We start from the raw sequence: 16,205 nt of genomic DNA, 5'->3' as shown, positions 1-16,205 counted from the left end.
AGCAGCAGGGAGCCGGTGGGGGGGGACACCATGGACCTTGCCAGGAACGCCCACGTCTCACGTCACATCACGGCAAGGCGAGAGGTGACGCCTTCCCTGTCATGTCATTGTCACGGCGGCACCCCAGCAGGGGGGGGAAGGGGGGTAGTGCGAAAAAAGGGCATTTCGGCATCTACTGACCTGCGCCGGGTTCGGACGACCAAGGGACGAGTCCCCTCTCCGCTTACTGAGGCTCTGAGCCATCTACATCCCATCTCACTGGGGTTTTGGGCAACCAAAAAAATAAAAAAAGGACCAAAACTGATCCCCTACTGCTAGCGACGGCGTTTCTGCCGAGGGGTCAGGATGAAACCCTTCCAAAAAAAAAGCAAGAAGAAGGATGCCAAATCAGGGCAGGCCGACGAGTCTGCTGCTACTCCAGCTAAAAAAAGCAGGAAACCATATCCCGGGCTTGGAGATGCCAATCTTCCCATGCAAACAACTCCCTTCTTGTTTTTTTTGGAGAGTACCGGAGGGCTCGGGAACAGGCAGTCACAAATAGCAACTCCACAGCACGGCCAAAGAAACCTTCTCCAGCCCCAGGAACCACGTGGGGACACTGATGTCTCCACGTCAGGATGGTGGCTCCCCTGGAGGGGACCTGGTGGTGGCCATTCCCCCATCATGATGGTCACTCCTCTGGAGGGGAACTGGTGGTGGCCATCCCCATGTTGGGATGGTGGCTTGTCCAGAGGGGACCTGGTGGTGGCCATCCTCATGTTGGGATAGTGACTCCTCCAGGGGGGACCTGGTGGTGGTGATCCCCATGTCAGAATGGTGGTTCCTTCGGAGGGGAGCTGGTGGTGGCCACCGCTGCTTCGGGATGGTGGCTTCTCCAGAGGGGACCTGGTGGTGGTAGTTATCATGTTGGGACTATTGGGCCCCGGGAAGGGACCTGGTGGTGGCGGTCCCCATGTCAGGATGGTGGTTTCTCTGGAGAGGACCCAGTGATATCCATCCCCTCATCGTGATGGTCACTCCTTTGGATGGAAGCTGGTGGTGGCCATTGCCATGGCAGGATGGTAACTTCTCTGGAGGGGACCTGGTGGTGGCTGTCCCCATGTCATGATAGTTGCTTCTCCAGAGGAGACCTGGTGGTAGCCATCCCCCCATTGTGATGGTTACTCCTTTGGAGAGAAGCTGGTGGTAGCCATCCCCATGTTGGGCTCGTGGCTTCTCTGGAGAGGACTTGGTGGTGGCCATCCCCAACTCAGGATGGTGACTCCTCCAGAGGAAACCTGGTGGTGGACACTACCACAGATGCCCTTTACCCAGCACATCCATGCAGAGATGTCTTAATGGGGATCATTGGTGTCTTGGATGCCACCGGTGGGGTGGAAGGTGCTGGTGGTCATGCCCTGATTCCCAAAAAGCGGCACGCCCAGGGGCTCCGGGACATCACAGGGCATGGGGGCCACACAAGCCCAACATGTTCCTGCCATCAACCTTTCTACACCTCAAACTAAAGGGATTCAACTTAAATTAATCTATATAAGGCACGGGGGGACATGCAGCTTGGGGACAACCCCCATCTGCAGTCAGGAATGGTGGTCATGGAGAACTGGTACCAGCGCAGACAGGAACTGGGCAGACTGAGAACAGGCCCCCGTTCCCCGGAAGCTGAGCAGCTCCGACGGGAGTTTGCACAAAGAGCGAGTTACTGGAATATTTTTACCCAGATGCTGATTTTCGTTCTCCCTCTCATTGGCCGGGCCACAGTTCCCAAAGACCCAAAAGCAAACACGCTATTTTTAGAGAAGAGTTCATTTACTGGAGCCATTCCCTTTGAAATTCCTCACCCATCCTCTCCATGGAAACCAAGGGAGCCCGGAGAAACAGCCCCACCGGGACCAACCATCAGAGCTTTAAAAAGAGCCACGTTGAGGGAGAGGGGGTGGAAGCGGCTGATTTTTCTTCTCTGGACACATCCTGGCCTGGAAACATGATGGTGAAAATCACAGTGTATTTGGTTTAGTGGGTTCTGTCTGTGCAAGATGGGCTTGATGCCTTCAGGAGGAGATGTTCTGGAAGATGGACCATGCCCGCACTGAAAATCATGCCCGCATGGCTGGTGGGGCGTGTTGTTTTGGATGGGTGGTGGGGATGGGTGGTGGAGTTAGGTGGAGGGCGATGGCTGGATGGGCTGATGGAGAAGGCTGGAGATGGGAGGAGATGGATGGGTAGAGAAGGATGGAGATGGGTGGATGGAGATGGATGGATGGGGGGATGAAGACAGGTAGATAGAGATGTATATATGGATGGAGACGGATAAATGAATGGAGCTAGATGGATGGAGACAAATGGATGGATGGATGGATGGATGGATGGATGGATGGATGGATGGAGATGGGTGGCTGGAGATGTATGGACAGATGGATGAATAGATGGATGGATGGATGGATGGAGATGGGTGGCTGGTAGAGATGTATGGACAGATGGATGGATAGATGGATGGATGGATGGATGGATGAATGGATGGATGGATGGAAGGGAGGGAGGGAGGGAGTCTCTTTCCAGGGCAAAAGCCCTGCAAGAAGGGGAAGAAACTCTGTACAAACCACCACCCAGTGCTGCCCTACTGCATCTTCATGTGATGCCACCACCTTCTCCAACCTGAATTTAGGAGAAGTCCCTGCTGCAGCTCCAAAGCTGCGGGAACTGCCCCATCGGGACCTGCCTACACCGGACGGGTGATGGAGAAGAAAAAGAGCAAAGAAGTCACAGCAAGCGGAGACCTCAGCAGATCACCTCTCTGCTCCCTCCCATCACATAGGGCTCAGCATCCGCGGGAAATCTCCCTCTTCGGAAATATCCCTGGGAAAGGCTCTAAATCCCATAACCCTTGAGAGGATGGACTAAAGCCGCAGCTACAAGACCTGGGAAGCTTTGAGCCTCCATCCCAGCTGAGTTTGGCAGGAGGGTACCAATGATGCACGGGCACATCTCGGAGATGCCGACCTGCTGCTTCCCCTGCAAGAGCAGATCGGAGATCGAGGCCACCTCCTCCCAGCAGAAGCTTCGGAGGCGGGTGACTTTGCATGGAAAAAGCCCAGGCATGAAGCCCTGCGCACGCGTGCAGGCAGGGTGCAGGCAGGGTGCAGGCAAGCTGCCCAGAAATGCAGAGCAGTCCGTGCAATGCACCCAGGGTGATGGTGCATCGTCCCTGTGCATCGCTGGCTGTGTGCACCAGGAGCATGCAGAGCACCCCGGATCTCTCCCTGCACCCTTGCACGTGCATTCCAGCACCTGGGATCTCCCCGTGCAGGGACGCAGGGGTGCACAGTGGCACTCCTGATCTCCCTGTGCATCCCTGCGTGTCTGCAGACCAGCACCATTGATCTCCCCGTGCACCCCTGAACGTACACCCTGGCACCGGGGATCCCCCTGAGCACCCCTGTGTGTGCAGCCCAGCACCATGAACCTCCTTATGCCCCCTTGGACATGCACACCACCACCAGAATCTCCCTGTGCAACTCTGCGTGTGCACACCGGCATCAGAGATCTCCCTCTGGACCCATGGACGTCCATCCCAGCAGCAGCACCCTACCACCAGGGACCTCCCCGTGCATCACTGCATGGGTATCCCTGCAGCAGGGACCTCTCCGTGCACCAGGAACCTCTCCATACACCCTCTGCACATGCATCCCTGCGCCAGGGATCTCTGTGTACAGGGATGCACGTGGCACCAGGGACCTCTCCATGCACCCTTGCACATCCACCCCTGCACCAGGACCTCTCCATACACCCCTGCATGTCCACCCCTGCCCCAGGGCCATCCCTGCACAGGGACGCACGTGCTCACCAGTACCAGGGATCTCCCTGTACAGGGATGCACATGGACAGGAGCACCAGGGATGTCCCTGTGCACCCCTGCTCATCCATCCCTGCACCAGCGACCTCTCTGTACACCCCTGCACGCCCATCCCTGCACCAGGGATGTCCCTGTGCGCCCCTGCGTGTGTGCCCCAGCAGCAGGGACGTCCCGGTGCAGGGATGCACATGCACACCAGTACCAGGGATTTCCTTGTACGGGGATACACATGGACAGGAGCACCAGGGACCTCCCTGTGCACCCCTGCACGTCCACGTCTGCACGAAGGACCTCCTTGTGCACCCCTGCACGGACACCCCAGCACCAGGGATGTCCCTGTGCACCCCTGCTCATCCATCCCTGCACCAGCGACCTCTCCGTACATCCCTGCACGCCCATCCCTGCAGCAGGGATGTCCCTGTGTGCCCCTGCGTGTGTGCCCCAGCAGCAGGGACGTCCCAGTGCAGGGATGCACATGCACACCAGTACCAGGGATTTCCATGTACAGGGATACACATGGACAGGAGCGCTATGGATCTCCCGGTGTCCCTCTGCACGTGCACCCCTGCAACCAGGGACCTCCTTGTGCACCCCTGCGTGGACACCCCAGCACCAGGGATGTCCCTGTGCACCCCTGCCCCAGCAACCCTGCAACCAGGGACCTTTCCGTGCACCATTGCACATCCATCCCTGCACCAGGGATGTCCCTGTGCACCCCTGCGTGTGTGCCCCAGCAGCAGGAACATCCCTGCGCAGGGATGCATGTGCACACCAGGGATTTCCCTGTATAGGGATGCACACGGACAGCAGCACCAGGGATCACCCTGTGCACCCCTGCACGCCCACTCTTGCACCAGGGACTTCCCTGTGCACTCCTGCATGGACACCCCAGCACCAGGGATCTCAGCATGGACCCCTGCATGCGCACCCCTGCATCAGTGTCCTGCCGGAGCATCCCTGTATGGGCACCCCTGCATCAGTGTCCTGCCGGAGCATCCCTGTATGGGCACCCCTGCATCAGTGTCCTGCCGGAGCATCCCTGTATGGGCACCCCTGCATCAGTGTCCTGCCGGAGCATCCCTGTATGGGCACCCCTGCATCAGTGTCCTCCTGGAGCATCCCTGTATGGGAACCCCTGCATGGGAACCCCTGCATCAGTGTCTTCCCAGGGCATCCCTGTATGGGCACCCCAGCACCAGGGGACCTCTCCACACACCTCTCCATGTGCACCCCCCGACCAGGGAACCTCCCCACACACCTCTCCATGTGCACCCCTGGACCAGGGAACCTCCCCATGCACCTGCGCAGGGCCTCGGGTCCCCCCGTGGCCTGGATGCGCAGCTCAACGCCGCAGCCCTCCCAGCCTCCCACCCTCGCTGCAGCCCCGGCGTCCTGCCAAGAGCCTGACCTTTGGGCCAGGCGGCCACGGGCCAAGGCCAGCCCCCAGCACCGAGCTCAGCCCAGCACTAACCCTCTCGCTCCAGGGCCGGATCCTACCCCACGGCCACCATCACAGGGCACCCCACACCCATGGGGTGCTCCCCTGGGGCTTTCGGGCTCAAAGGATGCGCATCCCGGATGGTCCATCCCCTCTGTTGGGGTTTGCTGCCTAATTAATTAGAGGCTTTTAATTAAAGCGGGGGCAGGCACCGGGACCAAGGGACAAGGAGCAACGGGGGTGGCTCTGGGTGACACCAGACATGTCCTCTGCGTCACCCAAGGGTGTTCAAAACCCTGGCAGCCAGGAAGGGGCAAAAATGGGCAGAGTTAAGGGGATTTTGGCAGCAGGGAAGGGAAGGGGCAAAAATAGACGGAGTTAACGGGATTCCAGCAGCAGGAAAGGGAAGAGTAAAAACTGGGCAGAGTTAAGGGGATTTGTTGATGCTTGGGTGTTGCTTGGCCCCGCGCTGGTGGTCCCAGTGTCAGTCCATGCTACTGATAGGGAGCACCACCTGTGGGTCCCCCCAGTGCCGGTGAACTTCTCCTGGCTCCATCCCACCTCCAACCTCCCTCCGAAGGGCAGCGGCGCTCCCTGCGTGCCTCAGTTTCCCCCTACCCCAGCGTTTCGCTGAGCACGGCGGAGCCAGGGGCGCGAAAACTGGGCAAGCCATCAGCACAGGCACTGGGAGAGGAAAGCCAAGATTTACCCGTCCCCATCCTCCCCCCGCATCTGCTTTAATTATAGATTTCCAGTAACGCGGAAAAATGAGAAAACTCCCAGCCATGGCCCAAAACCTGGTTTCCATGGAGATTTACGGAAAGGGAACAGAGGGATAAATAGGTCCAAAGGTGCCAAACTTTGACCAGGGAATATTTGGCCAGTGCACGGATCCGGCACTCGAGCTGCCCCCAAAGCGAGTAAGAGCTATTGGAGGATGAGCCATGCCGGGGCGAGCTCAGAGAGAGGACGCTCGGGAGGGATGGTGGGGGTTTTACGCAAGCGTCCCTGGGAACTCGACCCCGATGTTTCCCTCCGGGGATCCCCCTTCATCCCCTGTGACTTTTTCGGGGTGCGTCCGCCCTGCTCGGGGAGCAGCAGGTGGGGAAGGCAGCGGCCGGGGCGCCGGGGGCCGCGTTCCCACGACTCCTCCGCTCCCGCGAGGTGCTATATTTAAATCAATATTTTCCTGTTTAATCCGACTGCTGCTAAGTCAACAAACAGAGCATGGCAGTGTGCATACCTAATTTTCCATCCCGTGCTGGATTCGGCCACAGGGAAAAGAAAGATGCAAGGGATTGCCAGCCTGGCATCCCCCTTATAGCTTCCCTGGGAAGCAAATGGACCCCCAATCCCCCCCAAAAACACCCCAAATGCACCCCTGCTCAGTGCCGGGCTGCTGCACACGCATGTGCATGGGTGTGCACGCATGTGCTCGCCCATCCCAGTGGCTCATGGGATGCTGGAGGCAGAAAAACTTCTCTGTCTTGAGTTTTTTTGTGTTTTTTTTTTCTTGTTTTCTTGAAAGCATCCTTTCTTCCCGCAGCCCCCGTGCCGTGCGCCGGAGCGGGACGTGCTGCTAACGGCTCCTGGGGAATTAAAACCCTCGTGCCCGGCATCAGCCACAGGGCGAAGGAGCTCTTCTGCACCCAGGGCGGCTTGGCCGGCTCCAGCCCCATGGAGGATTGCTGGAAAGCACCCAGGACAAACAGTCCTGCCGCCAAGGGAGAACAGCACATTACCTCTCCCAGCCGGGACGCGCCGGGCGGCCAAACCCAGCATACAGCCGGCACAGCAGTGCTCACCTCCACCAAAGCCACCCGCAAACCACGGGGACTGGGAAAATATCTTGGGGGCAGGATGCTGCAGGGATGCTGGACCCCAGGAGAATATCTTGGGGGAATGATGCTGCAGGGATGCCGGACCCCAAGAGAACACATTCAGTGAATGACGTTGTACGGATGCCCGACCCCAAGAGAATATCTTGGGGGGGATGATGCTGCGGGGACGCTGGACCCCATTATTAATCCCTTCCCAGCATCGTCTGCTGGAGACGGACACCAGGGCAGACAGACCATCACTGTGACATGAGACTGATTCTCCAAGGACCCCAAATCCCCAAGCAGCAATGACCTCTTCCCCAAGCAGACGACTGACCTTGCGACGCCGGCCCTCTCCATTGAGTCAGGGAGAGGGAAATAAAAAAAATAAATTAAAAAATAAAGCTTATTTCTTCGCCGTCGGTCAGGGAGCACGTAAATCTCCACTCCCAGCCAGCCGTCCCGGTGCCAAGTTATATCCGGTCCTCGATGCTCTCGCCTATAATTAAAGCAACTCCCTTGCAGGGCTCGGTCCCCCTCCGCCCCCCCAGCCAAAGCTGGTGCCATCTGAAATAAAACATCCCAGCTCCACTATATAATAAATCAAAAAGAGAAATAAAACCCCTGGTTTCAGTTATGTTATGGCTGCAGCACAAAGAAATTCAAAGGCAGGAGAGAGATTTGAAGATACAGCTGCGGCGTTGCCCTTAAAAGGGAAAATTCGCACCCTCTTTGCTGAGGCTGGCGGGTTCAAGCAAGGTGAGGAGCAGCATCCCCAGGGTCCGGCCCCGTGGGGTGGCCCAAGGTGATGCTCGGCCAAACTGGGCTCCCAGTTGCCAGAACCCAGTGCTGGAGTTGGTAAAAATCCACCTGAAATGATCCCAAAGTGAGCAGGGTTTTGGGGTGTATCAGGGTGGGGGGGCAGCAGAGCATCCCCGATACTGGGGCCATCACGGGGTGGGCACCGTCCCTGGGGCACTGCAGGGAGCTGCCTGAAGAAGAAATAAACGCTTTATAAATTATTAATACAAACCATATATTATATAAACTTAACATATTAATAATTTAGTAAGAGATATTTATAAAGAAATGCCTCGCCTTGGGGACCTGCCAATGTCCCCAAGGTGCCACCAACTGCAACCCTGGGAGGTTCCTCATTACCCCTCTTAATTATAACGCTTGATGCTTCAATAGCGCTTTTCACCCTGAGATCGGAGAGGACAAGCGCCTCGCTCAAAACTGGTACATTGGGCAAAAATCCTACAAAATTCACCCCAAATTATTTCCAAGGACGTTTTATGCAGGAGCAAAGAGCTCCCCATCCACTGCCACCAATGGCTGTTGTCTGGCAATGGGGACAACAGCCGGAGAAGGAGCTGGATGGGACGCAGAGCCCCCCCAAGGAGAACATCCTGGGGGAATAATGCTGCAGGGATGATGGATCCCGTGAGAATATCTTGGAGTAACGTTGCTGTGGGGATGCTGGACCCCAAGAGAATATTGTCAGGGAATAACACTGTGGGGGTGCTGGACCTCAGGAGAATATCCTGGGGGAATGATGCTGCAGGGATGCTGGATCCCATGAGAACAGCTTAGCGCGAGGATGTTGCAGGGATGCTGGACCCCAAGAGAATATCTTGGGTGCAATAATGCTGTGGGGATGCTGGATCCCAGGAGAATATCCTGGGGGAATGATGCTGCAGGGATGCTGGATCCCATGAGAATATCTTAGCGCGAGGGTGTTGCAGAGATGCTGGACCCCAAGAGAATATCTTGGAGTAATGATGCTGTGGGGACGCCGGACCCCAAGAGAATATCTTCAGGAAATAATGCTGTGGGGCTGCCAGACCCCAGGAGAGTATCTTGGGGGAATGATGATGCAGGGATCTGGATTTCGGGACCGTGCAAAGAAAAACAATCCTGTTCCACGCGGCTCTGCCCTGGCCAGCAAGGGTTACACCGCTGGGCTCAGCCCCGGGGACTTCACGCTTGGCTGCCGGCGGCTGTTGGAATGGAACGGTCCAGCCCGTCCTCTTAAATCGGCATCGAAGCAGGGCGAGAGAGCCCTGCCAGCCCCGTTCCCGCGAGCTCTCAGCTCATCCCCCGCGGGAACGGGTATTTCTGGGCTTCGCCCGGAGCTATTAAAAGCCCTGTGGGTGCCGGCGCTGCTGTGCTGGAGGAGGAGGTGGCGCTTCCAAGCGCTTCCCGGCACAAACACCCGGAGCGATGGGAACCCAAGTTCGTCTTTAAACAACAGCCCAGGGGCCGGCAATGCCGAAAACCCACCCCAGGAAAGACCCCAAAGCACGCAGCTTTTCAGGGCGAGAAAACCACCTTTGCATCCCCCAAGCAGCATTAATTCTTCCGCAGACAGGACAAAATTTTACCCATCGATAAAACAGTTAGTGCATGCAGCAGAACATTTTTTCCCCTTTTTCCCACGCCGCCGGCACGACAAAGCCCATGGTCCCGGGCAGAGGGATGGCGATTTTTGGGGGGGGGGGAAAATGACAATTTGCTCAATAAGGGGTATGACATGGCGAATCCCAAGCAAAAGGACCATTTAAGCCCTCCCCGCCAAGGAAAAGGCAATTTTTAGTTCAGCATCTCAGGGCCGGCAAAGAGCACACCCATTTACCGGGACCTTATACAGCACTGCCGGGAGATGCTATATATAAATATAGCATAAAAATATATATCTCTAAAACCACCTTCCACAAAAGTTTGGTGCTATTTAACCTGAAAACTGCTTCTTCCCACCCAAAAATCGCTTTTTACTTTTTACACTTCTACATACAAACAAGAGCTCATCCCCCTGGGACAGCCGGAAAGGGCTGGGAAAGCTCTTGGCCATCCGGCAGCGCATCCGCAGATGGGAACTTGTCCCCAACGAGGGACATGCAATGGACCCCCAAAGCCACCAATGCTTTGGAGGGGTCATGCACCCCGTGAAATGAAGATGATTTTAGGATGGATGGGCACTTACCACCTGTGGCTTGGTCCTGGGTCCATGTTCGTCGGGTGGCCGTGGGCACCGGGGCAACCGGGGCGGTGGGGCAGCGGGCGGAGAGCGGGGTCCATCCCCGGGACCGGGGGAAGCGTCACCTGAGTTGAGGGACAGCATGTACCGCTTGGTGACATCCTCCAGCGAAGGAGGCTGGAGGGTCGGGAAGGATTTGCCGGGTGAGCGGCCAGCAGTGGGCGCGGGGAGGTGGCTGTGGTGGCCGGAGGGGACAAGCGGCTCGGGGACGGTGATGGGGACGAAGGTGGCGGGCTCACTGGTGTGACGGATGTGCTTGGTGGCCGGGCGGCTCTTGGTGAGGACGGCAGGTGCTGGTGGTGGTTGGTTTTCTTGGTGAGCCGCACGGTTGGAGCGCTTCTTGGAGCTGCGCCGGGCGATGCGAGGGGACAACACATCAGCCAACTTGGGGTCAAAGCCATAACTGCGGCCGGTGCCTGGCGCTGCTGGTTGTGCCGAGAGGATGGGCTCGCTGCTGGACGGTGGGATGCTGGGCTCCAGCTCGCTGATGGCCTCACCAGGACCTTCGAAGGCACCGGCCGGCAGCTCACCGCGGCGGCTGGGGTCACTCAACGACTTCTTCTTGATGGTCTTGCCGTTGCCCTTCTCATCGATGAGCTTAGCCATGGCTCCAGGCTGGCTGACGATGGTTTGGATGAGGCTGCTGTAGTCCCGCAGCCCGTCGCTGCCAAGCGACAGGTCGCTACCTGCGCTGCCTGCGCTGCCTGCAATGGCGGCAGGTTGGGGGATGCCCGCCTTGGTGTTCAGCGAGCCCAGGAGGTTGCTGTCGACAGAGAAATTCTTCGCTTCCTCCGCCATCGCACATCTCCGGTGGGGCATTGGGTCGCTCAGGGAGCGGTAGGGTTCAGTGCCACCCTCGCTGCCACCCTCCATCCCATTGGCACACGCTGAGGGGAACTTACGTCGGCGCCGCAAGCTGCCAGGGGTGCTCGGTGTCTCGGATTTGCCAACTGGAAGGTCTTCAACCACCACTGCCGGGTGAGCGGGCAGTGGCATTTCAGTGTCACCGGCTGCCGACCCAGCATTGGGCAGCGTCCAGGCATCCACGGCTTCGTGCAAGTCTTGGAAGGGCATCCCCATGGGCTCCGGCTCTGTGACGATGCCCTCGTCTGTCACGCTTGACTCGTGACCCGACAGCTCCTCCACGGATTTCCTGCGAGTGAGGTTCTCCTCCAAGTCCACTTCCTTCAAACACCGCGTGCTCTCCGCCCGTCCCTGAAGGGCCTCGTCCGTTGTCCCTGTCGGTGCCACCACCTCGGCGCCCTCCACACCTTCACTGTCCTTCTGCTCGGCCGTGAAGCCGTAGTCCTGCTGGGAACCCATCCTGCTGATCTTCTCAAAGACCTGCCTCGCCTCCTGGATGTACTGGTCCTGGATGACCATGGGGAGAGCATCCTCATCCCCCCGCTGTCCCCCATCCGAAGCCACCTGGTCCTGGCAGTCAGCAGTGGCCAGGAGGAGCTCGGAAGAGCTCTGCTTCATGGTGCTCTGTAGGAAAAGCCTCCGCATCCCCGATTTTTCGGAGCAGGTGAAGGACTTGGCTCGACGCAAAGTGGCCGTCAGGTCCTTGAGTGTTGGCCGCTCGCCCAGTGCCCAGCGGTTGGGGGGCTGAGTGGCACCGCGGCTGCCCGGGGAGGAGTTGGTGATGCTGGAATAGCCGTCGGAACCCGCGTCAAGGCCAATCCTCACCCCTTTCTTCTTCACCTTCAGCTCCGAGAGGTCTGATTTGAGGAAGCTGAGGAGCGTCAGGGTCTCGGTGGCGATGTCAGGGTTGGACAAGGACTTGCGGTGCTTGGCCCGCTCCCCTTCCAGCCCTGGCTGGTGCAGGCTCTCACTCTCAAAGTCCGATTTCACCTTGGCTGTGCCCTGCGGCAGCTTGGGATGGACGCGGACAGACGGCTGTCCCCACGCCAGGCCATCGCTCGTCCCGAAACTGGGTGATCGATAGATGCCGTAACCCGCCTGGAGAGTCCGTCCTTGGTTGGGCCAACAAACCCCAAACTGTTCCTCTTCCTTCAGCGTCTCCGTGCTGGAATAACGACTGCTGCTCCGCGACCCACTGGGGCTGCCGAAGGGCAGGATGTTCACTTTGGAGACACGGGCCACCACAGGCAAGGGATGACGGGGGACCACCCTCCCGCAGCCTTCGGCCTCGGCATCGCCGCCATCCGCTGGGCTCTCCCAACCACCGCTCTCCTTCTTCTTCTTCCGGGCGGCGCGGTGCCGGTGTGCACCGGTTTGCCCTTCGCCTTCGCTGCCCGATGAAGCGCGGGGGGAACGGGATGCGGCTGCTTCATCCTCCCCGTTGGAGCGGGGTGATGGGGAGGAGGAGGGTGGTTGCGGTCGAGTCGAGTTATGCCAGGAATGCGGGCCGGGCTCCGGCGGAGCTCCGCGGGGAGAACGGAGAGCCGGGTGCGGGACGCGGCTGCGGGGTGGAGGCGGCGGGGGAGCTCCCCGACCGCTCCCGGTCCCACTCCCGCTCCCAGCCCCGCTCCCGTTCCCCACCCCGCTCCCATTCCCGTTCCCATTCCCGCTTCCCCCCGTAGATTGCCGGCAGCTTTCCCCGAAGAGTTTCCGCATCGCCGGGACGCTGGGCCAACGCGGCGGCTCCGCGTTTAACCCCGGGCCCGGCGGCGACGACGGCGGCGGCGGTGGCGGCGGTGGAGCCGGGGACGGCGATTGAGCCCCGGCATGAACCGGGCCCGTTGGCTCCGGCTCGGTAAAACGAAGCGAAAGCTGCCGTACCGAAGGGGCCAGGCTGCCAAAAGCCCGGCCCGGTTGTTGCTCCGCGATCGACGCTGAAACTTTCCTACCCGGGAAGAAGAAGGAGGAGGAGGAGGAGGAGGAGGAGGAGGAGGAAGAGGAAGGCGGGGAGGAGGCGGGCAGGAGCCACCGACCCGCCGCTACCCCCCGACCGCTGCCCCCCTCCGCCATTGTCTGCCCCCCCCCGCCGCCTCCGCCGCCTCCGCCCGCCCCCCGGCCCCGCCGCCGCCGCGCCCCGGCCCCGGCCCCGCCGCAGGCACCGCCCGGCCCCGCTCCTCCTCCGGGCTGCCAGCGGGCTTCATCCCTCCCGCTTTGTTTTCTCTCTCTCCCCCCCTCTTTTTTTTTTTTTTTTTTTCCCTCTCTCGCTCGCTCTCTCTCTCTTTTTTTTTTTTTTTTTTTTTTTTTTTTTTGGCTTTTCCTCCTCCCTCACCCCCCTGCTTTTTTATTTGTTGCATTCAAATAAACTTTCCTCCCCGGAGGCGTGGTTTCTTCCCGCGGAGGGGGATGGTTGGAGGTTTTGCCCTTTTTTTTTTAATTTAATTTTTAATTTTTTTTTTTTTTTCTGAGGGGGCGAAGGGGGCAGAGGAACGCGGCTGCAGAGCTGCCCTCCCGCTCCCAGGCCCAGCAGGAGCACCCCACATCCCCCCCCGCATCCCTCATCCCTTCCCCATCCTCCCCCCTCCCCATCCCTCATCCCCTCCTCATCCTTCCCACCCCGCCTCCGATCCTTCATCCCCCCGCCCCGCATCCTTCATCCCCTCACCATCCTTCCCCCCTGTCCTTCATCCCCCTCACATCCTTCATCCCCATCCCTCCCTCGAATTCTTCATTCCTCCCCCCACATCCTTCATCCCCTTCCCTCCATCTCCGCCTAGTTTTGGGGTTTTTTTTTTTGGAGGGGGGGGATAAGTAAGATAAAATTTGGGTGCCAGGGACAGATCCTTCCCCTTTCCTGCATTTTTCTCCGGCCCCTGCTTTGCAACTCATCTCGGGGAAGGCAGAACACCTTGTTACCAACTTGCAAAGAGCTCCGACAACGCACCGCCCCTCCAACAGACTTTCTCGTGGTTTTTTAGCATCGCTTGTCAGCGCCTGCTATTTGCAGCTCATAACCCCTTTTCCCTCAAGACAACGGATTTATCACTGGGGATGTGAAAAAGGAAGGCGGCTGGAGGGTTGATATTGATGGGTTGAGCTGGGGCCTTGGCAGCGTGGATGGCCACGTAAAGGACATTGCCATCTCTGTCCCAGGGGCACAAAAAAATCTGGTGGTGATTAAAAAAAAAAATCCAGCACCCTCCATAAACGCATTTTTCAGGACCTAAAAAGTGCCTCCGGCAATGCTGTGAGATGCACCGCCCCAGCAGGTATTCCTTCTCCATATCTCCCTTCCCTCCCTCCACCCTCCTCCCTTGGTTCCCCCGGGGCTGGGTGTCTCCCAGCGGTAAGGACGATGTCCCCATGATGTCACCTGGTGTTCAGGATGGGATTTTGTAAAGAGCCACACATTTCATCACCTCTAGGTGCTGTAGGAGCTGGTCCCCAGGCTGCTGGTGTTGAGCGTCTCACAAGCGAAGGATTTGTTTTGAAGCACCCACCCCATCTCTAAGGCACCCCGTTGTGCCCATCACCCTGGCTTCTAGGCCTGGTGGTATCAAGGGAACTGCTGACAGGACCCCAAGGCTGGGCAGGACATGGTTAGACCCAAAGGGCAAAAATTAGTGAGCTCCATGTGCCTCCTACCCTTAAAACCACCCAAAATTCATGATTCCACCATCAGGGACCCCAGTGGGGTGTCCTGTGGCTGATAGATGTCACTACCTCAGCCCACGTTGTCCCTGCAGCCACCACCGGCCTTTTTGGGACCTGCTTATTTTTTTTCCCCTCAAAGCTGTATTGCGGTTAAATCTTGGCCGGCTTCCTCATCCCATGGGTGCTATCTGGGCACGGGGCGGTGTGACGGGGCAAGGCTCCTCCATGCCTCCCTGGAGGTGGGTGGGCACCCACAGACCCAGCTGAATCTCTCCAAATCTGAATATTTTGCGCCCTCTCCTGGGTCCGGATGGCGTGGCCTGCTGTGTCCCACCCTGTCACCCTTCCTTTTGTCTGAGAAGGGTTGGGGACACCAGGCTGTGACACCAGGGACACTGGCCACCACTGTGTCCCTGTGACACAGGGACACTGGCCACCACTCTCCCCATCCACGGCATTTTGCCCTTCCATTGCGGGTCCCCAGAAATACATGGGAGGAGATTTCGGCATGGATGAGCTCCGGCAAAGGGAAACTCCAGGGCTGGTTCTGTTTCCTCCATCACTTTCTGTGCTCCAACCCAAAGCTGTTGGCACCATGCATGGTCCTCCCCATCAGGACACGGCCACCAGTCCTGCAAAACCAGATGGCTTGAGCTAACGCCGTCGCAGGAGCCCTCTCCATTCCAGCCCACCGTGATGCTGAGATCTTTGAGCATCATCCAAGATATATGAGGAGAGGCTGAGGGAGCTGGGCACGTTTAGTTTGGAGAAGAGGAGGCTGAGGGGAGACCTCATTGCCCTCCACAACTCCCTGAAAGGAGGTTGGAGGGAGGTGGGTGTTGGCCTCTTCTCCCAGGTGAATAATGACAGGACCAGAGGAAATGGTCTGAAGCTGCGGCAGGGGAGGTTTAGATTAGATATCAGGAAGAATTACTTTACCGAAAGAGTGGTCAGGCACTGGAACGGCCTGCCCAGGGAGGTGGTTGAGTCACCATCCCTAAAGGTGTTTAAGAAACGCCTAGATTTGGCACTTCAGGGCATGTTCTAGTGACAGAGATTGTAAGGTTTTTTTTCGGGTGTGTGTATGGTTGGACTCGATGATCTCAAAGGTCCCTTCCAAGCATGAAGATTCTATGATTCTATGATTCTGTGATTCTAAGAGCTGATGACCACCCTGGGCACCCTCCTCATCCTTGCGACAGCAAGAAGCCACATCGGGACCACCAGCCCTTGGGTGGCTGGGTACCCAAGGAAGATGCCGCTTGTTTGTGAGGAACCAGTTGGGATGATGTTGAGCGTGTGGTCAGGTTCAGGAGGGATGCTTATCTCCAGATATTTGAAGCAAATTAGTTAAATCAACTTAGAAGCGAGCAACTCTGTGGAAAGAGACCTGGGAGTCCTGGTGGACAACAGGATGATCCATGAGCCAGCAACGTGCCCTTGTGGCCACAAAAGCCAATGGCATCCTGAGGGGCATCAAGAAGAGTGTGGCCCCCAGGAGGAGGGAGGTCATCCGCCCCCTCTGCTCTGCCCTGCCCTGGG

The 16,205-nt window shown here is 58.2% G+C and overlaps 1 protein-coding gene across 2 annotated transcripts in view; it reads right to left on the bottom strand.

The window, feature by feature from the left end:
* ARHGEF17 (Rho guanine nucleotide exchange factor 17) overlaps positions 1–13,198 on the bottom strand; it is a 39,415-nt gene extending 26,217 nt beyond the window's left edge. The window contains exon 1 of one of the 2 annotated variants that reach the window (XM_063327443.1): positions 10,095–13,198. In XM_063327443.1, the coding sequence (XP_063183513.1) occupies positions 10,095–13,082 (2,988 nt within the window). In that variant the 5' untranslated portion in view covers positions 13,083–13,198. The remainder of the gene's footprint in view (positions 1–10,094) is intronic. The other variant, XM_063327453.1, reaches the window with a different exon arrangement.
* Between the last annotated feature and the right edge of the window lie 3,007 nt (positions 13,199–16,205).

The sequence above is a fragment of the Chroicocephalus ridibundus genome, chromosome 1 (assembly GCF_963924245.1).
Source record: "Chroicocephalus ridibundus chromosome 1, bChrRid1.1, whole genome shotgun sequence".
In the NCBI taxonomy this organism is placed as follows: domain Eukaryota; kingdom Metazoa; phylum Chordata; class Aves; order Charadriiformes; family Laridae; genus Chroicocephalus; species Chroicocephalus ridibundus.
The sequence above is the reverse complement of the archived record's forward strand: the minus strand, read 5'-3'. Positions and strand labels throughout refer to the sequence as shown.